General features: G+C 38.0%; 1 protein-coding gene across 2 annotated transcripts in view; it reads right to left on the bottom strand.

Moving 5' to 3' along the window:
- Positions 1–24,857, bottom strand: part of thoc5 (THO complex subunit 5) — a 388,780-nt gene that overhangs the window by 38,684 nt on the left and 325,239 nt on the right. For both annotated transcript variants that reach the window (XM_090373524.1, XM_090373522.1), the window contains exons 17-18: positions 15,032–15,147; positions 1,260–1,450 (exon numbers count right to left, since the gene is read on the bottom strand). In XM_090373524.1, the coding sequence (XP_090229650.1) occupies positions 1,260–1,450; positions 15,032–15,147 (307 nt within the window). The remainder of the gene's footprint in view (positions 1–1,259; positions 1,451–15,031; positions 15,148–24,857) is intronic.

Below are 24,857 nucleotides of genomic sequence, written 5' to 3'. Positions count from 1 at the left end.
TGTTGTTGAATAAATAACAGACATTGGAAGATGGCTTGGTTTGTAGTGTCCAGTTTAGATGAACTGGACACTACAAACCAAGTAGTGTCCATTCCAATTCCAATCACACTCGGAAGAAATGACCTTAATTTAGATCAACAGTGTGTGTTTGAAAAAGCCGACAATGCTGATGAAGGAGAAGACAATGTGCAAATGAAGGAGTTCACCATCAAAGAATACAAAAATTATTTAAAACTCTGGAAGCTTTAAAACAACAAGTTATGGATGCTGACCCCAACGTCGACTGAAGCATGCAAGTCCGACGAGATATGCATAAAGTTTTCAACAACTATAAGCACATGTATTAAGACTTAAAGAAAGAAAAGACAGTTCAGGCTACATTTTATTAAAATATAAAATATTTTAATAAAATGTAATAACATTTTCTTTGCTTAGTTTATAATAAACTTGAATCAGAAACACATTTTTAGGCTAAACTCCATTATTTGGGTACCACTTGTGTCTGCTTAGTGGGCATGGTGGTAGAATGGAGTGATTGTACGGTCGAATTCTGTGATTGGATGATTATTGTGAACGCATTTTCTTTCTGATTGTTTTGTGTAGTTGAGGAGGGTGGTACTTAGCTTACGTAGGGTGTTTATCCCACTGTTATAAAATCAGAAAATGAGTTCCCAATTTAAAAACACCCTAGGTATATTGGCCTAGGAGGACAGTGAACGGGGAAAGCAGTGAGTGGCACCTGCCAATCACTGCTTTGTTCCTGTCCGTTTGTCAAAATATGGACTAGTACCCAAGATCTGGGGTTTTACCCATTTTTGTTATCCTTTGGTAACATATATGTTAATAAACAGAAAAAAAACTTGTGCTTAAAAATTTTTATTGCATATTTTCATTGGGGTGGGACCAATTATCACACACTTTGTGTTATAATAGCTTTGAATAGTACGAATTTGTTTAATATGATGGTTTCACAGGATTCATTATTCGTATTAATTGAGGTTTTGCTGTATAAATAAAAATTCCATATAAATTAAAGAGTATGTCAGTTGAATAGCAAGCCAAGAAAGTGGTGACCAGAACATAAAATAATAGGTAAATTTTGTAAATACTGATTTTCTTTCTTTTATATATTTTCTTTATCACTTATTATTTAATTAATTTTTACAGAGAGAGAGAGAGAGAGAGAGAGAGAGAGAGAGAGAGAGAGAGAGAGAGAGAGAGGAGAGAGAGAGAGAGAGAGAGAGAGAAAATAAACTAACCTTGCAGGCATTGTAACAACTTTTCCTTGAGAAAATTCCCTTGGTCCTTCAACTGTATCTCCACAACTCTCAGTCTCTAAGAACACATCAAATCCAACCAATAAATGCTGGAGCTGACAGAGCAACAAATATTTTTTGATGTTGTTGGATAACATTCCTTTCAGGTGAACATTAACTTCTTGTTCAAGTTCCTAAATTTAATTAGGAAAGATCTATTAGTTGCATTTTATCTTTAAAGCCTTCAAAAGTTGCACTGTTTCAAGTAAATGTTGTGATGCAATAAAGAAGATAATATGAGAAAGTCATATCAAATGCCACACTAAATCTGCAGTTTATGAACTAAAGTATGATAGTATTTCATTTTGTGTACAACTGATTTCATAGATAAAAAATTCTATTTTCTAAAAATATTTCTTGGCTAAATGCCTAAGAGTATGAAAGATTCGTTTATGCATGGTTACTGCACTTGCATCATTTCTACTACCCAGGTAGTATGAATGCATTGTTTAATTATATCTCATATTGTGAATCAACCTTCACAACAAATTGGCAAAGTACTGCGCTGCTTTGAATAAGTGATGCTTCACCAGTGGAGAAGACTAATGTTACTTATTCTCGGCGGATACCACCACCCAGATGGCACCGTTTCGAATCAATAGTGACAACCCAGTTATGAAGTATAACTCCATAATATGAGAGATGCTTGATGATGTGCATGGTTTAATCTATTTCTATTTTAAATAAATATTGAAGTTATATCAGCAAATTACATATTGCCACTCCATACCTTTCGAAAGGAGTAACTTCATAATGGTTGTTACTGCTATGAGGGTTTCTAATGTAAGGGCTACGTAGGCTATATTTCACCTATCAATGTGTTCAAGACTAGACATGGTAACTACTTACGAAACAAACAGGAGGAATTCCGATGCAGTTATGCAATTTTGTTCATTTAAAAAAAAACGGCAAAAAATTCTGAGTTATATGTATCATTTCCTGTGACATGGCAGAGATAAAGGTTCTTGCAGATTAGAGAGGGCTGAAAGAGATTACCAGGCACAGTTGTAAAAGAGATGCATTCAATGAGTATAAGCTTCATTGTAGGGGAAGTGTGGCAGTATAAACACTGGGGAGGATCCTCTCTTATGAGTAAAAAAAGGTGAGTCATAAATGTCTAATTCTGGTTCTGGACAGGATAACTTTTTACTATCTATTCAATTAAGTAGCTAAAGTGCTGCAACTATGGTTCAGATTGAATTGCAGGAGCTTACTCAGAGCCAGATTTCCACATTAATATTCATTGATTTTACAATATTCTTCTTACAGTGGACCTATACAGATTCACTAAGAAAGGTCTGGAAGCCTCATTTGCAGAAGGATGTGGATCTCTTGGAGTAGATTCAAAGAAGAGCAACATTACTGAACAAAAAGGTGCTCTTACCACGAACAGCTTCAAGTTCTGCAAATTGCAGCATCCGGAGACTAGATATCTGTGAGATCTGATTGAGGTGTTGAAGGCCTTGAATGGACTGAGTTAAGCTCAATGGTGACAGAATTCTTCTTCATGATCAGCTCATCTGCATGAGGAGGCAAATTTTAAAATTGTGACGCTTCAACAGTGGAGAAGACAGTGTTGGGACAAATTCCCTCCCGGCTTTGTAGAGATGGGCAGTTGCAATAAATTCGTGGAAGAACTAGACAAATTAGTAGTAGGGATGGACAAATGATATGGGAAGTGTTTTTTTTTTTTTTTTTGCTGATGCTATATAAGCTTGCTTTCTTGCATCATCTGCCACTACTAATAATCCAGAATGGTATTTGAAAATGTGTTGAAGCTATGTTGGATAGGTAGATGGCACCATGATACTTTTTTCTTTTCAATCAGCATCCATCATTCTCACTCACATCAGGGGGGGGGATGTGTAATGCGAAATTTAAAAATTTTATGAAGAAAAATCACACCATATAATTAACCTAAATTCTTAATAATAGAGGTAAGTAAAGAATTTATTAAGTGGCAGGTTAAATTAGTTTAATATACAAACATACCCTATGAGTCATGCAGCTGACTATATCTATTCAGCTGCATGTCAAGTCCAGTACCATAGTCAATTCAGGTTAAGAAGGGTCACATAAGGCTCCAGGGAGCAGTGCTATATATTTTTGCCAGAATAGTGGGATCACTCATGGTGTTATTTCATATAGATTTTCTATTGGCAATTTATCAAGGGATTCTTGAGTTGGCTGCTTTTAGAGAGTTTTAGAGTTTATTCTGTTTGTGGTCTCTGAGTATTTGTGACTGGTATTGTTTGGATTGCTTGTTGCTGGGAAGCTCTTCTGATTTGGAAGACTTTCTGTGAATATTGTGTTAAGGCTTTATAATACAGATATTCCTGGTTTCTTGGCACTTGGCAGGGGTCTATTTTAGTTATTAAAATGCTCCTTTGGTTATCATATATTGGACAGCCATAAGGTATATGTGCATATACAATGGGGATCCTCAACCAGACACAGACTGTGCAGTTTGGCATTTGGTGAGCAATGTCCAGTGAATAAAAAAAGTCGTGGACATTCGGGGGGGGGGGGGGTAACTAGGAAACACCTACCCCAAGTGGGCCTAATTAGGCCCACTTGGGGTAGGTGTTTCCTAGTTACTTCACCCTTGGTTGATTGTTCCCAGCTTGTTTGCCACAATTGTTGGAGAGCTGTAGCTATTTTTGTCTGTTGTTATTAGCCAGGTCCAGATATTGCGTGGTAATTTCTTTTTTGAGTCAGTAATGCAGGCCTCTTTGTGTAACTTCCAAATATAAGGGAATGGTTCTGGCTAATAGTTTCAGGGCAGGGGTACTTACAGTACAGCAGACTCTAGTGGTGACAAGTAAAACAGCTCTTTGAGTTGTATCCAGTTTTGCTTTGTTTCTTACTAATGATGTATTATTGTACCAAATTCCAGCTCCGTAAGAGATAACTGGAAGGAAAACAGTTTTATATATAAGAATAAGGGTTTTTCTTTTTTTAATCCCCAGTCAGCTTTGCTGATTCTGCAGATCATGGTTGATAGTTTCTTACTTTTTTAGAGAGGTATGGCATATGAGGGTAGAATGATAGCTTACTATCAAATACTATCCCTAGGTAGTTTAGTTCTTCTACCAGTTTAATTGTGGTATTATTGATTTCGATTTGTGGTTGCCTGTTTTTTTAATATACCTTTCAGCAATATGGATTTTGATTTCTCTGAAGGACATGTGAGTTGGTGGGTTTTTGTCCATTTCTGAAGTTTCTGTAATGCATGATTTGCTCTTGAATTTGCTTTGACTATCGTGATTAAGTCATCTGCAAAGGCTATTGTTTCAACTTGTCTAAGATTTGTATTTAGGAGCTCATCCACCACTGAATTCCAGAAAAATGGGCCCAGTACTGAACCCGCTGGGCATCCTTTTATGACAGGACATTTAACTTTTTGGTATTTTGTTCTTACTATGATTTGTATGTTTTGCAGGTAGCTTTTCATACAGTTGTATAGGTTAATAGGTACTTTTGTGTGGCATAGCCTTCTGAGAATGCTAGGCTACCACAGTGCATTGAATGCACCTGTAAAGTCAATGGATATAACCAGCATGTATTTTTCCTCTGTACTATTAACTGTAGTAACTAGGTAATTCATGGCATCTTCAGTGGAGGAGCCTGATTTAAAACCATACTGTGGCTTGGGTTTAAATCAGAGTTCCAAATCCTGGATGATACCAGCAGTACCCAATTGCTGGTTAGGTTCGAGTGGGATTTGGTTGGGTATTTGATTATTTCTTGGTGGAGTTCTTCTTTAGTCACGAGTTCATTTAGATTTATTTCAAATAGCTAACATACATGATATATTCTTTGGTATGATTATTATCTATGTCAAAGACGAGGATGTTTGGCCCGTGCTTCTTTGGCTTTTCGGAAATCAGTCCTAGAGTTGTAATTTTAGGGGGGGGGTGTCAAAATTTTGGCAGGATCCTCTTTGTTGGCTGTTTCTATTATCACCCAGTTATTTATAATCTTTCATGTGCCTTTAATCTCTGCCTGTTTCAAATGAGGCTGCAGAATTTTGGTTACTGCAGTAATAATCGCCTCACTTGAAGTCAGTTGGCTGCTTTCCTTACTTTCTGGAGTTTTGTTCTGAGATCTGGATGGTCTTTAGTAGGTTTCTTTTTCAGGATGTTGGCATAGATTGTAACACTCTTTTCCCTTTCAGCTTCTTGGGCTTCTTAATGTCCAATTTTGCTTTCCACACCTGGTTCTTGATATGCAGCAGGCTAGTTAATGTCTCTTCTAGCATGGTCCAGTACTATATGATCTGGGCCCTTATAGCTATGGTAATTCAGTATGAATTTTTGCCATGTAATCCTCTAGTTGAAGCTTGACCACAATTAATTGCTTTAGAGGTGATTCAACAGATTGTGTGGTCTTATTTTGTATATTTTCTTCATCTGTACAGTCATTTTTATTATCAGTTTTTGTCAAGTCTGGCTCTTGGTCAGTTATAGTAAATTTTTTTTTTTTTTTTTTATGAAAACCCCAAACACGAAAGGTATAAAAATCTATAGCACTTAGTACAATGTATGGGTCGAAAGAGAAGTATGGGGGGGATGCCGGAAACTGCTCTTGTAAGGTGGTGCCACAAATTTTGATCTTGAAGGGGGTTTTTAGTGTGGGCCCAGGATCTACATTGTAATTTTGTTAAATAGAATGTCTTTGCTTGATTGCCATGTTTCTGTACAATGGTAGATAAGTTCTGGATCTCAATTTTGGTTTCCGACATTTTAGTTTGGGGGGGGGGGGAGTTTGAAGCGCTAATAACCTATTGTTAATGCTTTCTTTACACGAAAATGACAGACAGGATAGAAAGGGAAGAGGGTTTATGCCGTTAGTTAGGAAACACATAAAATCTAAGGCAGTGCATTCAGTTGACGTGGGTGGCCAGTGCAATGTTGAGTCAGTTTGATGTGACATAAGCACTGGGAATGACTATGACGAGTATAATGAACAGCTGCAGAGAAATAGAGTTGGCCAGTAAATCAGAATGCGGGATTTTAACTTTCCAGATATTAACTGGAACTTGTGGGTTGGTCATCGCACACTAGCAAGACTATTGTGGATTTACTGGATAACTGTTTTCTACAGTTGCATGTGAGAGAGGCAACCAGAGGAAGTAATATTATTGATCTGACATCAACAGTGATTATTCATGCATTAAGAATCTGATTAAGATAAAATGCAGATTAAGATAAAAGAATTACTAGGTGGCAGTCATCACAGTGTATTTATGTGGGATTTACTTAAAGATGTAACTACCATCAGAGATAAAGGGAAGGGTTTTTGCTTTCATAAAGGTGACTATGGTGATCAGAGAGTTTTTAAATTCTATACTATGGGACCAACTGATGACATTACCAGCAGAAAATTCTAAATAGCAAGAATTCAAGGAAGTAACCTTGGAAGCTACTAGGCTTTTCACACCAGTTAAGAAATAGTGTTCAAGATTTAGGGCTAAATGGATGTTAGATGACCAATGTGACTTGTTGCAGAGAAAAATAATGCATGGAATGCATATAAATTATCAGGAAACACAGAAGCCTATGGCAGATATATGCTAGTCTGTAATCAAGTTACAAAGGAGGTCAGGTAAGCGAAGGCAGATTACGAGAAATCTTTGGAAAAAGATGTAAAGAGGAAAAGCAGACTTCTTTACTCTAGTAGGAGGGGATGAATCAGATTGGTCCACTTGATATTGATGGTTCAACTGTTGATGATCTTGTCCTGCAGCTTCAAACTGCACGAGTATTTTGCATCTGCATTCACACACGAGGAATTCCATAGAGAAGTGGAGGGCATAAGTTTATCCAGCTGTAATAAGGAGCTAAATGACTGCAATAACTGAGAATAAAGTGAAGAAAAAATTTATGAAGTTAAACATAAGGACACCTGGGGAGAATGAGATTTATCCAGTTATATTAAGGGAAGCAGCAAAGGAAGTAAGCAAACCCTTAGCCATAATTATGAGAGCATCCTTGGATTCAGGGGAGGTCCACAAGGATTGGATATGTGCAAATGTATCCCCATTTCACAAAGGGGAGTTCAAAGGGTGACGGGTAATTACAGACCTGTTAGTTTAACTTCTGTTCAGGGGAAAATAATGGAGTCACTGGTTAAAGAAGCAATGCATGATCATCTGCACAAAGCTTCAGCTATAGTTGAGACAGCATGCATTTGTTAAAGGGAAATCTTGCCAGACCAGTTTGAATGGATACTATGATATGGTCGGCAGTTAAGAAACCTGCATTAAACTGGGAATTGAAAGTTAGAATGGTATTACATGATGGGATTATGTTTCCATCTTTTTTGCTCATGGAGTTAAGTTAGCTGATTCTAAGTCATCTAACAAATTTCTTGCAAGCAAAAAGGCTACATTATCCTAATAGGAATCATAGAGATCCTCCAAGTTCTACAAAAATCTCTACTATTCCATTATATGAAAGTGGTAGATAATTCTGTCTATTTTTTGAAGATGAAGTAGTCAAGGACTACTTCCTCTTCTGATGCATTTAGTAGATTTTTTTGCTTAAACCACATTGAACTCTTCCAATCCCTTAAAAGAGTTGTGGTATATGAAGTGACTTGCACAGAAATTCCACTTAAAGTAGGGAGTTTTAATAATAGTTAAAACTATTATTAAAACTATTATGGGTGATCTTATCAGTCTCCTGATTAGAGTTGTTTAACCATTCTTGATGATCTTGTTGCATTTTCTAGAAATGCATGAATAGTAAAAGGAGAGACCTTGCTTGTGTGGATAATCACCTTTGTTGTATCTGTACTCAAGAAAAATTTAGCCTTTCTGAAAGTTTTGTGAAACAATAGAAAGAAATAGCTGGAATAGAAACAATCTGTGGAACTGTAAGATGATTAAATGATTGTAACAAACATTTTTTAAAAATATTTTCAAAAAATTAGAACTACCTTCTTATGTTGTAGCAGCAGTTAGTTTGAATTGAAGTAAGGAAGAATTAAACATATTATCAGAGGGGATGGACAGGTGAGGTAGGTAGTTTTATATTTATTATTTATTTTATCTTGGCTGATGTTGTATAAGCTTGCTTCCTTGCATCATTTGCCATTACTTCTACTACTACCACCACCACCACCACATTACTACTACTAATAATAATAATGAGAAGCTATACTCATTAAGTAACAGTGGCAAGCACATTATGGGGGATAAACAGCACCAGCATCAGTCTGAAGATAAGTGTCAGGAAGTTTTGTTTCACAAAGTTTCGCCCCCTGTGTGATGATCAGGGACTGTTTGTTTTCAGTTAATGGAGTGGATACTATAACCGCACTCTGAATTGCCTATATATATAAGTTAAAATAAAAATATATAAAAATAAAATAAAAATATAGATGGAGAAGTTATTAAACACAAAATGCCGAGCCTAGTTGAAGAAAAAAAAAAAGAGAAAAAGAATGTTAAGATCCTATAAAAAAAAAAAAATAAATAATAATTATTAAGTAGAATTAAATCCGAATTAATGCCGAATTAACAGGCCAATTATATGTACAAAAGCTGAAAGAAAAAGAGGGGAGGGTGATAGAGATAAAAATTATAAAATAAAAATTAAAATAGAAATTAAAAATTAAAAAATTAAAAATTAAAAAAATTAAAAATTGGTACATAGATCAGGTATTTCATCAGGGGGCTACACCTGATCATGTACCAAACACTGTTTCTATGCAAACTCATGCTGATGGAGAAGCTGAAGAAATGAAAAAGAAATAAAAAATAAAAAATAAGAAATAAGAAATTTTTTAAAAATTTTTTTATATCTCCAGAAACATGAGTGAGGTAGCCCCAACACAGTGTATTTAGATTAATAAATTAAGTAACGTAGTGTATTTGGAAATAAATTGAATAACGCAACCGCAGTGTATTTAGATTAAAAAATTAAGAAAATTGAGTAATGCAGTGTATTTGGAAATAAATTGAGTCGATAGTATGTAATAAATAAATAAATAACAAGGTAGCGGTATAGAAAAAGGAAGCAATGCAAGGTAGGGGAGGGAAAAGAAGTTAAAAATACAGAGGCGAACATAGTGAGAATGAGGAAAGTGAGAATGTCCGAATCACCCTCGTATTACACTAATAGTTCAACGGACGGAAAAACAAAGAGTAGAAAGTAGAAAGAAGTAAAGCGAAGGAAAAGAGTTTAAAGGATACTAGGCAAGCTGGGGGTGTAAGTACCCAACCTCATAGAGAGGGCCTTGGCTGTGAGAGTGTTAGTAGAAGTGGAAATTAATACCGCTAGCTTGTATTGTATATTTTACGAAATAAAATAAAATAAAAAATATGAAAAGGAAGAAAATTAAATACCTATGATAATTGGCAGAAACAAGTTGAGTGAAATATAATTAAGAAATGACAATAAAATATGCGATCATGATTAATAAGGTACAATTACGCGAATATGATTAATAAGAATGGAATGCAAACAGAGGGAAAACTATGACAACGATGGTGGAATTGCTCAGAAGAGAAGAACTATGGGAGCCCTCTGTGGTCAAAATAAAATAGAGAAAATAAGATTGGACATAAGTAATTATTGATATTAAATTACGAAAATGAAAAGAAAACTTAGGAAGTGAAAGAACACGAACATCGTTCTAATAGAAGTTATAATAGAAGTCATTATGTGTGATCACTTTCCAAGTGGTGGAAATACCACCATTCAAATGTACAACTATACAACTATACAAGTATCGAATTAACCCTAATCAAGGTGGAACATGGTGAAACCGAATTTTTCTTTAATGAAATCAGAGAGATTTTTTATAATAAAATTTAAGAAATTAATAGGAATGTCATTATTGCGAAGTTTGGTATAGAGATCATTCAAAGCACCAGCGAAAAGTGATTGATTGCTACTAATATTAGCTAAACGGATAATTTGTGTGTAGATTATATTTTTATGGACCTTAATCGAAATATTCGAGTTCCAATTTGTTAAATAGATAATATTAAAATTAAATTCGCTTCTTTTGTCAAATAGTTCCAAATTATGACGAAGAGGAGGACTATTTAAAGTAATACTTAAATCCAAAAAATTTGCATGCTGGTTGCCAAAGTTTTCTTTACTGAGAGTGAGTTCAGTTGGATATATGGATTTAGCAATATTTTCAAAATGAATGTTGAGAATAAGAATGTCATCAACATAGCGGAATGCACAAAAATTAAGGTTCGGGTTGTTATCAATAAATAGATGTTCGTAATAATGGAGAAATAGATTAGATACTATGCTAGAAATTTGTGAACCCATGGGAACTCCTATGGATTGTTTATAAGCATATTTACCATCGTGGATGTAATTGTTTAGGATACAGAATGTAGTGTTAAATATTAAACAGGAGAATCGTTCCCCTTACCCTAACCAACCTGAGTACATTACACATATTTTAAACCAAAATTTATTTTTTCAAAAATGTTTAGATAAACGATGTCTCACTTGTCCCATGATGGATAACTCCGAATCCAAATCTAACTCTATTTATCCTCCTTTTTGTAAAACTAAAAATGTCATATATTTGCTCACATGCAATATTTGCAATGTTAAATACGTAGGCCAAACCACAAATTCTCTTAATATCAGAATCAATGGGCACAGATCCAAAAGTAAAAATCTTTTACTTGATACCATTTTAGATACTGAAATAGAACTTTTCCATTTTCACCACCATGGCTTCAACAACGTTAAAATTAAAATACTTGCCATTATCAATGACAACGTTCTTCGTGATTATTATGAGAATCTATTTATGTGCACTTATAAATCTTTATATCCCTACGGCCTAAACAATAGATTTTTTAACAAAACTCTTTTAAGCAATGGTTGTTTAAACACCAGCCACTGCATTTACAATTTATTCCATCTTAGTCATTTCTTCAATAACAATAAGCGTAGATACAAACGTGGAAATAAATCAAATCGTCATCATAGGCATATTCGGCACAATTTTCGTAATATTATTAGCTCCTGGGACAATACCATTCTTGATGTACACAACATTTCTCTTTTTCTCTTTAATATTAAAAACTCTATACTAAAAGCCTTAATTTTATTTATTAGCAATTTTAAATGTAAAAATATTCAACTTAAGCATATTATTTTAGACATCTCTCTCTTTAGACTAGGTCGCATTACTACATACAGTAATGAATACTGTACTATTAAATTTACTCATAGTTGGTTCGATAAAATTCCTTGGCATTATTTACTTAATAATCGTAATAATTTTCTCCCATTTTATAATAATTTCAAGTTCAAGATCCATCACTGCTTCAACTATGAATCTCCTATTGGACTTAAAATTTGTAATTATAAAATTCTAGCTACTAATTTAGGCAACTTACAAGCTTTAGATCTTCCATGTCACTGTGATGATCCCATATATGCTCCTTACGGATCAATATCATAAACATATTATTACTGGTAACCTGGACATTATTAACAACATTCCACTAAAGTCCGCTATGGAAAAAGGTTTTAAATTCAGACCAGTCCATAAGGCCAACCTCAATAATATATATAAAGATATTTATCTGAATATCTTGAATTTTTGCAACAAGTTAGCATATAAATATACAATACCCCACGAAGCTTTCTATAATTGGATAAATGTAACATTTCAAGACATTAAAAAAATTATTTCTAAAACTTACTACCTTTACAATAATTCGCATACCAAGTATTTTAACCTGAAAAAAGCCATCTCAGATTTACAACAAAAATTTATCATCACTCCGGTAGATAAGGCTTCTAATAACTTTGCTATCTTCTGCAAGCAATTTTATTACACCACCCTCAAAAAGGAAGTAGAAAGTAGTTCTGCCTTTTTACGTTGTAATCTCGGCATTAATACCATCATCAAAAAAATTATAGCTTTGCATAAAAAATTGCATACCAAAATTCGCAATTCTACTTTGCCTTTCTTGTATATGATAGCCAAATTCCATAAACATCCAGTTGGCTTCAGATTCATCACTAGTGCCAAAAAAAGTGGCTGTTATCATCCAGGTAAACAATTTTTCAAATTGTTAACTACTATCCTTATTAATATCCCTACCACTTGGATCATTAACAACAACCACAGTATTATTAAAATTTTTAATTCCAATGCATATTCCAGCATATTTAGTATTGAAACATATGACTTCACCAACTTATTTACCTCCTTACCGCATCACCTGATTGTTAATGTACTTCATCAATTGTTCCTCAAATACAAAAACGTTATATCAACAGATGAGGTTACTTGGAATAACTACATCAACCTCTGTATCCTAAACAATTACATCCACGATGGTAAATATGCTTATAAACAATCCATAGGAGTTCCCATGGGTTCACAAATTTCTAGCATAGTATCTAATCTATTTCTCCATTATTACGAACATCTATTTATTGATAACAACCCGAACCTTAATTTTTATGCATTCCGCTATGTTGATGACATTCTTATTCTCAACATTCATTTTGAAAATATTGCTAAATCCATATATCCAACTGAACTCACTCTCAATAAAGAAAACTTTGGCAACCAGCATGCAAATTTTTTGGATTTAAGTATTACTTTAAATAGTCCTCCTCTTCGTCATAATTTGGAACTATTTGACAAAAGAAGCGAATTTAATTTTAATATTATCTATTTAACAAATTGGAACTCGAATATTTCGATTAAGGTCCATAAAAATATAATCTACACACAAATTATCCGTTTAGCTAATATTAGTAGCAATCAATCACTTTTCGCTGGTGCTTTGAATGATCTCTATACCAAACTTCGCAATAATGACATTCCTATTAATTTCTTAAATTTTATTATAAAAAATCTCTCTGATTTCATTAAAGAAAAATTCGGTTTCACCATGTTCCACCTTGATTAGGGTTAATTCGATACTTGTATAGTTGTATAGTTGTACATTTGAATGGTGGTATTTCCACCACTTGGAAAGTGATCACACATAATGACTTCTATTATAACTTCTATTAGAACGATGTTCGTGTTCTTTCACTTCCTAAGTTTTCTTTTCATTTTCGTAATTTAATATCAATAATTACTTATGTCCAATCTTATTTTCTCTATTTTATTTTGACCACAGAGGGCTCCCATAGTTCTTCTCTTCTGAGCAACTCCACCATCGTTGTCATAGTTTTCCCTCTGTTTGCATTCCATTCTTATTAATCATATTCGCGTAATTGTACCTTATTAATCATGATCGCATATTTTATTGTCATTTCTTAATTATATTTCACTCAACTTGTTTCTGCCAATTATCATAGGTATTTAATTTTCTTCCTTTTCATATTTTTTATTTTATTTTATTTCGTAAAATATACAATACAAGCTAGCGGTATTAATTTCCACTTCTACTAACACTCTCACAGCCAAGGCCCTCTCTATGAGGTTGGGTACTTACACCCCCAGCTTGCCTAGTATCCTTTAAACTCTTTTCCTTTGCTTTACTTCTTTCTACTTTCTACTCTTCGTTTTTCCGTCCGTTGAACTATTAGTGTAATACGAGGGTGATTCGGACATTCTCACTTTCCTCATTCTCACTATCTTCGCCTCTGTATTTTTAACTTCTTTTCCCTCCCCTACCTTGCATTGCTTCCTTTTTCTATACCGCTACCTTGTTATTTATTTATTTATTACATACTATCGACTCAATTTATTTCCAAATACACTGCGTTACTCAATTTTCTTAATTTTTTAATCTAAATACACTGCGGTTGCGTTATTCAATTTATTTCCAAATACACTACGTTACTTAATTTATTAATCTAAATACACTGCGTTGGGGCTACCTCACTCATGTTTCTGGAGATATAAAAAAATTTTTTAAAAATTTCTTATTTCTTATTTTTTATTTCCTTTTCATTTCTTCAGCTTCTCCATCAGCATGAGTTTGCATAGAAACACAGTGTTTGGTACATGATCAGGTGTAGCCCCCTGATGAAATACCTGATCTATGTACCAATTTTTAATTTTTTAATTTTTAATTTTTTAATTTTTTAATTTTTAATTTTTATTTTAATTTTTATTTTATAATTTTTATCTCTATCACCCTCCCCTCTTTTTCTTTCAGCTTTTGTACATATAATTGGCCTGTTAATTCGGCATTAATTCGGATTTAATTCTACTTAATAATTATTATTATTATTTTTTTTTTTTTTTATAGGATCTTAACATTCTTTTTCTCTTTTTTTTTTTTCTTCAACTAGGCTCGGCATTTTGTGTTTAATAACTTCTCCATCTATATTTTTATTTTATTTTTATATATTTTTATTTTATCTTATTTATATACATGTATCCTGTTTTGCTGCTTTGCGCATTCAGGTACACGTACTGTTTTTCCTTATTTTTCCTGTTTTTCCACATCTTTGTTTTCATATTTCATATATATATATATATATATATATATACACAAACACATTCTTTCTTCTCAGATTACACGTTTAACTGAAAGGGCTATTCAACAACAGAGAATTCAATGGAGCAGAGTAATCATTTTTAAAGATTACTCTGCTCCATATCACTGCTGAGCAAAGAGTGTTAAAAACTTCTTTGTAGTCCAAAAGTGATCATATTAAGGAGAACCTAGTATACTATGTTTATAACTACAATTAAAGAGAAGATACATAATCTCAGTTCTCAAATAAATATTAAGACATTTTTACCCATAAGGCACCATCTGCTTCACTGTTCCTATCTGCTTTCCAATGAAGAGTTAACAAAAATATGGGCGAAACAACTGGATAGTCCGGAGGTATTAATACCAAAGAAGAAAGTTTGGCTGAAAGTACAGATGTGTAACAGATATTACTAAAAGTTTATAATTACTGAATTTTATTAATTTTAACTAAATTCATGAAATTAAATAACATTCAAAAGAAAATAATTCTCATTTCAGATACTAAATTCAAGAAGACAACATTTTAATGCAAGTAAGGACTATCAGTATAAAAAATGAAAGTGAAAGTAAAGTTAAAAAAAGTAAAGACTTTCCAGTCTTTACTTTTTTTAACTTCATTTATTTCTATGCACTCAAAATGAGCTTGTTCCCAAATTTATTTTTCAGTTCCATTAATGTAACCAGTGGTGAGCTATAGTGGGCTCAAGAGAGCCCATTGTTATTTTTTTTTTTGAAAATTTGCGAGCCCATTGTTGAGATGATCATTTATTTTACAAATGAAATCCTGAATGCAATTATTGAATATCCAGAGCTGAAACTATGGTGGGGCGAGCGGGGCCCCATCCCCAGCATTTTAATGGCACAATCAATCAGTTATGGGAAGCATATTGACTAGCGTGACTTCTTGGTTTTATGGACACTACTAACATTGTGAAACGGTAATCCCTTTCACCTTTAATTCGTGCTTTCTAATTACCCATAATAGCCCTCTACTGTAGGTCTGGAATAGAAATCGAACATGCTAGAACATATCTTCAATCAGTACAGACAACCCTGGCAGGGCATAAAATCTTGATTGGAGCGGATGTTAACTGCCGATCATCTGTCTGGCACAGTGCCACACCGGATCACACAGAAACCTCAAATGGAAGGAAACTAGAAGACTTCCTAGCAAATTCAATATTGTTCTGCTTCCCAACGTATTGTAACATGCTACGGGAAGAAACTATCGGCATAACTTTAACATTCAGAAATATAGAGACAAACGTCACCCACTAGACTACAAAACGCATGGACTAAGTCTGAGTACAGAACCGTCACTTACAGCATACAAAGGAATCAAGCTAGAACAGTTGACACAAAATATCTGTCAAACAGATTCGTAATCGGGAAAGCAAATTGGGGCGTCTGCTGCAATTTCTTATCCACCCAAGGGAGACACAATACATAGAGGACTTGGACAGACGAGGAGACCGACGGCGAAAGGGTAGACCCCAACCAGTTCGCACAAGATATTTAGCATTAGGAGAGGCATATGATGCAAGAAAACAAGCTTATGCAGCATCAGTCAAAAAAACCACTCCCATTTCACCCCTCCGTTCGTTCCAAATACCTGTCCAGCTCAGCCGTAAATTTATTTAGGCTATCAACTTCCACAACAAAGGATAGAAGTCTGTTCCACCAACCAACTACTGGCTGGTTAAAGGCAAACTTACACACATCTACCCTACATCTGTCTTTCCTCAATTTGAATTTATGCCCTTTCAGGTGATTATTCTGAGCAAGAGGAAGAATCACCACAAACAAACTCCCCAGAGGCGAAGTGATGACCGCAACAAAGACAGCACAAGGGACGCTCACTGCAACATGGTAGGACTCAATAAAGAACATACTCAGCAATCTAATCCAAGACCCACCAGGCATACTAACAGAGGACCAGAAAGCCATCTGCTAAGCAAACAAAGAATATGCAACCCAACAACTAGGGACTCCTTTCACAGCCAAAGAAGAAGTGGTATCACAAACCAGGAACAAAAAGTGCCCGGCCCCGATCTCATTGAGCTGAAAATGGTCAAGAAAGCAGCGGAGGTTATGCCAGACCTCCTTGCTCTGCCTGTACGGGGATCCTACCACCTACAACACCTGTGTCAAAGAGTGCCAGTTCCTCACCAGATGAAGGACGGCCAATTTAAAATGATCCTCAAAAATCAAAACAGACACCAGGAAAATCCCAATTCATATAGACCCATAGCCCTATTGTTGACACTCAGCAAGCTTTACAAAAGATTATTACATAAAAGGATCCACAACCACTATAATGAGCCAAACCTGAATTCACCAAAGCAATACGGCTTCAAATCGGGATCTTCGCCCATAGATGCCATCCAAGGCCTAATCACCAAAGTGATGCAGTGTATTGTACCAAGAAATATTTCCTAGTCGTAGCCGTCGACTTTGCTGGGGCATTCAACACTCTCTGGTGGCCGAGCGTCCTTGGCAGGCCCAGAGCAGCAAGAACACCAAGATTTGTACAGGAGTATCAAAACTTATCTCTCGGATAAAATAATCCAAATAATAATGCCCTACAAGAAGTTGACCTGGCCGGTCCACAGAGACTGCCCTCAAGGATCTGTCCTAGGGCCGCTCCTGTGGTGTTTGATGAGTTCCTCACCATGGACCTGGGTGAGGTGACCTCGTCCTGACGGTCGCAGCGGGTTCCAGACAGAACCTTGAAACGCTTGCAAACTAAGCTCTTTGCCCTGCAGGACTGGGCAAAACTATACACCTTAACAATCTCGCCAACGAAGACGGACTCAGTACTACTAAGAGGGAGGTTAAACCACAGAAGACTGCTGCAAATCAAGCTGGCAGGACAAATGATCAAACTGTCAATGCAAATTAAATATCTGGGACTAATCATCGATCAGAACCCATCATTTAAATCAGACCTAATCTATCTAAAAGGGAAACTGCGGAAATATGCAATGCTCGTTGCCAGGGTTACACGCAGGAACTGAGGGCTAAACAGGAGAACCATGTCCCTGTATTATAAAGCCATCTTCATCCTGACAATAACATATGGATCTCCTATATGGTACAAGAAGCAGGAACAGCAGTGAATAAAAGGATAATGGACACAATCCAACGCAATGTATTATTAACAATAACAAGAGCATGTAACATGGTTAGTATGAGTGCTCTACAGGTCCTTGCGGGGATCCTACCACTGGATGTAGAGGTAACCCGCTGCGGACTCATGTATCTACTAGCCAAAGGAATCCAAACCACCTACAATCGTCTTACCATCAACATCACCAATAATAGGAAAAACGAGAAACAAAAAATAGTGGACCACCTCATACAAATTTGGCAGAGAAGATGGACAGATGTGGAAAAAGGAGCAATAACAAAAAACTTTATTCCCCAAGTAACTAAACTGTATCCTAAGGCTCCTGTATGGCTCTACTTGGGCCTAAACACTACTTTTCTACTCACCAGCCATGGGCCCTTGAAGGCCAAATTAAATGCCTTCGGTATAATCAAAGAATCACACTCTCTGCTGAGAACTAGAAACATGGTATCACATTATCCACCAGTGTGTAAGTGTATTTAGGGTCAAGCGGCACCAAGGGTTTTCCCCATCTCTGTGTTGTTTACATTGTGGTGTGTTACAGTACACTGTAAATGCTAGAGATTGAAAATTATGGGGGTCTTGGATCGTTCAGTGTCATGTACCATTGTTCTTCTGGTCGTTTAGCCGCTGGACCCCTGTTGGGGCCCAACGTTGCCCCGTGGAGGCAGACCAGGAACCCAGTAGCTTATATATATACTCTAGCAGGTCCTGCCACCTAATTTCCTGAGATTTCAGTGGCTAGGACCTAAAAGAAAAAAAAAAAAAAAGAGTTTGCTAGGTTGGAGGCCAAAAGTCAATGGGCGAGGTTCAATTTGCACAGTTAAATTTTGATGTGTAGGGCATACGCTAGTGTATAGGCAGACTGGGGGAGGGAGACTGAAGGCTGGGGGAGGAAAGTCAGAAGAATGGGTGCGACAGAAGATACTCCCAGTTAGTGACAGTGGGGCAGGCCCTTGCTCCACCAGAAAGAAAAGAGGGTGGCAAGTGGGAGGGGGCAGGAGTCTGGCTCCTTCCCCCTGCCAGGAAAGAGGAATAAAGGTACTCAGCAAGGGAGCAGCGTACTGATCGCCAAATAGCACATAGGCAGCAGTTGGTCGAATCCGATGCATTTCCTTTAAGTCTGGTGACATCAGTATCATGGCCTGGCCAAAGGACAATGTCCTGTCCAGAAGGTCAGTCTGATCCCTTTCCACAGGTCAGTCCCAGATGGTTGCTATGATTGATCTCCAATGATGCATGTGCAGCATTGCTGATATCTGAGTCAGAGTCTGCTGTAGGAATCCAGTAGTTGGGTCAATTTCAGTAAAGTTTCCCTTTTTAGGAGTTCAGAGTCCATTCCGAGTTGTAGGCTTGTTTGGGATTCCGTCTTTCTTTTTGGAAAGTATCCCATTCAGGTATTGGGTAAAGTGTGGTTTTCTTTGATGGTTTTGGGGTTCAATCTGGGTTGTAGGTATTGTCCAGAGCTGCAATCATTCTTCGAAGAATGTACCATTCTGGTTAATAGACATTTTCTGTTAGAGGAACAGTAGCATGGAGAATGCAACTGGTTCTAGTCACTTGCTAGTTTGTCAGCGCATATTGAGTTCCTCTTCTCGCAAAGAGGTCCTCGGTGTATTTTGTGAGGATTTTGTATTCATCGTGTGAGTCCAAAAGGTGATGCTCCCGGTCCTGTGGAATGTATGTCAATCTCGTGTAGAATAATCCCTGCAGATCTTCGTACCTTGGACACTGATACATAAGATGTGACCAGCTCTCAACATCTCCACAGGTGCAGTGTGGGTCATCAAGGAGCCCTAGCGTGGTGAGCTTGTCATTGAAGGGCCCATGGCCCGTTAGTAGAAAGGTAAGTGCCCGTCCCGGCTGAAGCCAAGCCGGTGATTTTGGGTAGACCTTGTCAACGTATGGTAAAAATTTTCTTGTGACCTCCCCCTTGATGGAGGCTGTCCACCTGTTCTGCCATTCTTATTGGAGGTGTTTTTGTCGTCATAGTTTTTCTATGCTTTTTCCGTTTGTTGGTTCGATTGTATATATTTGGAATGTGATAGGGATCCCTTTGGAGTAGTAGTAGTAGATTAGACAGCATTGAACTGCCTCCAGGTCCAATGGGAGGACACCGACCAGCACCTGGAGGGCCTCTGTGCTGACTGTGTTGCAGGCTAGAGTCACTGTAAGATTGACAGATGGGTTGATTCTAGTGTTCTTCTACTGACGACCATAGTGGTCTTGTGATACCAAATAGCGGCCCCGTAGGTGATCGTTGGAATAAAAGTGGTCATGTAATACAATGTCAGGACGCGTTTTTTGAGGCCCCAGTCACGGCACGTGATCCTTGCAACCATGGCAGAGTATTTCCTTATTTTGTTCCTGACTTGCTTGAGGTGGGACTGGAATGATAGCTTTGTGTCAAAAACGACACCAAGGTATTTCATTTCAGTGTCAAAGTTGATTGTGGTGCCCTTTATTTTTATTTGAAGTGGCCTTCTGACATCGAGGGTTCCTTTCAGTAGGATTTTTAGGGCATTGTTTGCTTGGTCCTCCAGCTGAGCTCTTGAGTCTGCAGTCACTCTAAGGATTAAATCATTAGCGAAGGCCTGTGAATGCACTTCCCCAAGATTAATGTGCAGGAACTCGTCGAAGACAATGTTTCAGAGTAGGGGGGCTTAGGACAGACCCCTGCGGACATCCTCGGTGTACTGTACTGGTGATTCGGTGGTATGGTGTCACTACTTCTATAGCTCGTTGGGAGAGGTAAGTTTTAATGCTGTTGTATAAGCTGGCTGGGATTTTTGCTTGTCGGAGTCTGCCCAGGACGCTCGGCCACCAAAGGGAGTTGAACGCCTTGGCAAAGTCCACTGCTATGGCTAGGAAGTATTTTTTCTGACATTCCTCAACAGCAACCAGAAGGTTCCTCATGGCATCCACAGTTGATAGTCCAGGCCTAAAGCCAAACTGATTGGGTGATTCCAGGTTGGCAGCAGAGTAGTAGTGTTGAATCTGCTTGTGTAGCAGTCGCTCCAGTAATTTGCTCATGACTGTAAGGAGGGCGATAGGCCGGTACGAGTTTGGTAGTTGTGGGTCCTTGCTGGGGTTCTTGAGAATCAGTTTTACAGTTGCCATTTTCCTTTTGGGGAAGTATCCCTCTGATTGATTGTACATTGAATTGTACAGCTTTAGTAGTAGATTTGGAGCCAATTGGACAACTCGCTGAATAATCTCCGGCTCTAGTAGATCTTTGCCCTGGCATTTTTTGGACCGGATTTGTGCTGCTGCTTCTTGTAGTTCCTGTAATGTGAATGGTTGCTCCACAGCTTCCGTCTTGTAGTTTTCATTTTGCTTGCATAGGGTTTGCTGCTTTTTTGTGATTGGGTTAACCGCCTCCTTGAAGATGTTGTCCAAAATATTGTAAATGGACTGCTCCCACATAGTTGTAAGTAGTCCTTGTTGGGTTCTGGTGGTTGTGAAAACTTCCCCCACTAGGGAGTTTGTTGGTGGTTACCTTGTATACCACCCCCCAGGGGTTCTCATTTCCCATTGTTGTCACCAGGCACTCCCATGCACTCTTTTTGTTCTTGCAAATTTTATCTGTGTATTGGTTCCTGGCTTCCCTATACCTTTGTCTCAAGACTTCAACCTCATTCTCAGGCCAGGTCCTGCGTGCCCACTGGAAATCCTTTCTTCGTTTTGTAACTTCCTTTCGGAGTGTCTGGATCTCCTGATTCCACCAGGACACCGTGCCAGGGATGGGATTTTTCTTCCTAATTGCCACCTGATCTACACTGGTAACGAGTTCTGTAACTGTTCTTTGGTGGTGATCTGGGTCTAATTCAATCTCCTGTTCCTGTGGGCCACCAGATGTAGCGGCTTCCAATTGTTGCACAAAGAGGTCCCAGTTTGCTTTAGCAATCGCGAATCTATGTTGCAATTGTCTGATGATCGGTACTGTTGTTAGCATTCTTGTAATCCTGTAGGTGATTACCCGGTGCCGGTGGTCGTCCATGCGTTTTCCACCTTCGAGCTAGGGCAGTGCGCAGCCATGTTCGTTGTGGCAAGGGAAATGTCGATAGTTGCCTCCCAGAGTGTGTTGCAGAACATTGGGAGGTGGTGCGGCTTGTTTAACATGGTGAATCTCGATCCAGCTAGGAGGTCTTCCAGGAGTTATCCATTATGGGTCCCTCTCCTGTCCCGCATTGTGCTATGCCACATGGGTGAACGGCAGTTGATGTCTGCTCCAAATAGGATTTTTTGGTTTGGGAGTGCATCCAGCACGTGCTGAAGGTAGTTAATTGCATATGTTATTTCCTGGCCTGGCTTGCAGTACAGGGAAACCACAATGAAGGTGCCAATAGGAGATATTATGTGGGCACAAGCTGCCCAGGGAGTACAGAGTTGAGTCACTTTAGTAGCCGTTAGATAAGGATTTCGGAGCAGTATTGCTGCCCGAGGGGTATTTTCATCCGCTTGTATGAGCTTGTAGGCCAGCAGGTATCCCTGACAATTTTCGCATGTGCATATGGTTCTTGTAGGAGGAGGATGTCGGCTCCCTCCTCATCAGCCTTTACCCGGAGTTGGTCAGCCACCGCTCTGGTCTGCAGTGCATTATGTTGAAAGATTTTATCCACCAGTGTGAAATATACGAAGACATCAGATGTTAAATGATCACAAGAATTATATACATCCCTAATACCCAAGAACAGTTGATGTTTGCTCCAAATAGGATTTTTTGGTTTGGGAGTGCATCCAGCACGTGCTGAAGGTAGTTAATTGCATATGTTATTTCCTGGCCTGGCTTGCAGTACAGGGAAACCACAATGAAGGTGCCAATAGGAGATATTATGTGGGCACAAGCTGCCCAGGGAGTACAGAGTTGAGTCACTTTAGTAGCCGTTAGATAAGGATTTCGGAGCAGTATTGCTGCCCGAGGGGTATCTTCATCCGCTTGTATGAGCTTGTAGGCCAGCAGGTATCCCTGACAATTTTCGCATGTGCATATGGTTCTTGTAGGAGGAGGATGTCGGCTCCCTCCTCATCAGCCTTTACCCGGAGTTGGTCAGCCACCGCATTATGTTGAAAGATTTTATCCACCAGTGTGAAATATACGAAGACATCAGATGTTAAATGATCACAAGAATTATATACATCCCTAATACCCAAGAACACTATCTCCTGGATACACCAGAAGAATTTGAGGCCTTTAGTCGCTTTGCATAGGAAGTCTTCTCCAGAAGAAAATTACAAATAGCTACCCACCAAGGAGAACAGGAGTAATGAAACCAAATAGGGACACCAAGGAATAGGAGAAACTAAGGACAGGATATCAACTCATTATTGATGATCATCGGAATACATCATCCAAATCTGAGAACGGAACACCACCTGCATAAGATAACAAAATCCACTTGATAGGATAGTAAACAAAAAAAGCAATCATATGACCAAAGAAGGATGCTGAACCCAAAAAAGAGGAACACAAGAACACAACCCCATGAGTAACAATGAAGGAAAATAGACATGAGACAAAGGCCATATTGGCGACCTGAAGAGGGCACTCTAGCCCCTTCACCTATAATTCCTATCTCTCTGGGAGGAGGGGATGACCCCATGGTCCCCCTCTCTTCTTGCCATCCCGTTTCCTCTCTGGTGGGGCGTGGGCATGTCGCACTGAAACTGTGGCTGCCTTCTTAATTGGCCACCGTACTTCTGCCCCCTCCCAATCTTCATGCTAGTAAAAGTCCCACACATCAAAATTTAATCAGTATTTAAATTACATTACACACCATTGCATTTCCCCCCCCCCACCGGTGTGTGAGAAAGAGATGAATGAGTGAGTGAAAAAAAAAATATATATATATATATATTATAAACTATATAAAAAAAAAGTATAAAAATAGAATGCAAGTAGAATGAAGTAAATGTGTGCCTCTCTCTCCCTACCGGATTCTACAAGACATGGACCTGACAACCATCACCGATGAAGACATACTGCGGCTTTGCTGCCAACACACCATTTGGCAAACTGAACTGGATACTTTAACCAAGTTCCCTTTAAAACCCCATCTCCAGGCAGGGGAGAGAGGAGATGGGTCTGTCTCCCCCCCCCACCTGCCTCCCCATACATCCCCTGGTGGGGCTCGTCCCCACTGATCTCTTTGGGGATGCCTACTCTATCGTTCCCATCCTTCTACCTGTTTCCCTCCAGTCTTCCCCCACTCTAACTAAACCGACTGAGTACACCCCAAACAATGTAGCCAAATTCTAATCAGCATCAAAAAATTCAACCCTTTTTTGTAAGCCTCTTACGGCCTTTCCAATTTCCAGTGTGTTCACCCTCCCCCTTTTTTATGCCTTGCCACTGAAATCCTCAGAAAATGGGTGGCGGGACCTGCCAGAGTACTTAAATAATCTACTGGGTGCCTGACCTGCCTCCTCGTGGCAAAGTGTGGGCAACTGTGGGTCCCAATAGGGGCCCAACGGCTAAATGGTCAGAGAAACAACAGAACATAACACTACACAACAAATCACTCCCCACACACTTTTTAAATCTCTGGTCTCCACAGAGTTCTGTGTCACTTACAAAGAATACAATGCGGAGATGGGGGGAACTCCCAGTGCCATCAGACAACTAACACACTTTACATCAAAATTTAATACATCAAAACCACCAAACAGCCAGCATTCGGCCTAACAAATTAAAGTGATAATACCCCCACAGCAATTTTTTTTTTAGGTCCTAGCTGCCAAAATTTTAGGAAACTAAGCAGCAGGATCTGTCAGAGTAAACTAAGTCTATTGAGTTCCTGGCCTGCCTCCACGGGAAGTAAGTGGGGCAACATTGGATCCCAACAGGGGTCCAGTGGCTAAATGGCCAGAAGAACAGTACACGACATTACACAATCCATACACTTTTTAAATCTCTGGCATTTACAGTGTACTGTAATACACCAAAATGTAAACTAGGCGG

This window comes from Mastigoproctus giganteus, chromosome 5 (assembly GCF_048544385.1).
Source record: "Mastigoproctus giganteus isolate SK-2022 chromosome 5, ASM4854438v1, whole genome shotgun sequence".
Taxonomy (NCBI): Eukaryota; Metazoa; Arthropoda; class Arachnida; order Uropygi; family Thelyphonidae; genus Mastigoproctus; species Mastigoproctus giganteus.
Note: the sequence above shows the minus strand (reverse complement) of the source record. Positions and strands in the feature narration are given on the sequence as shown.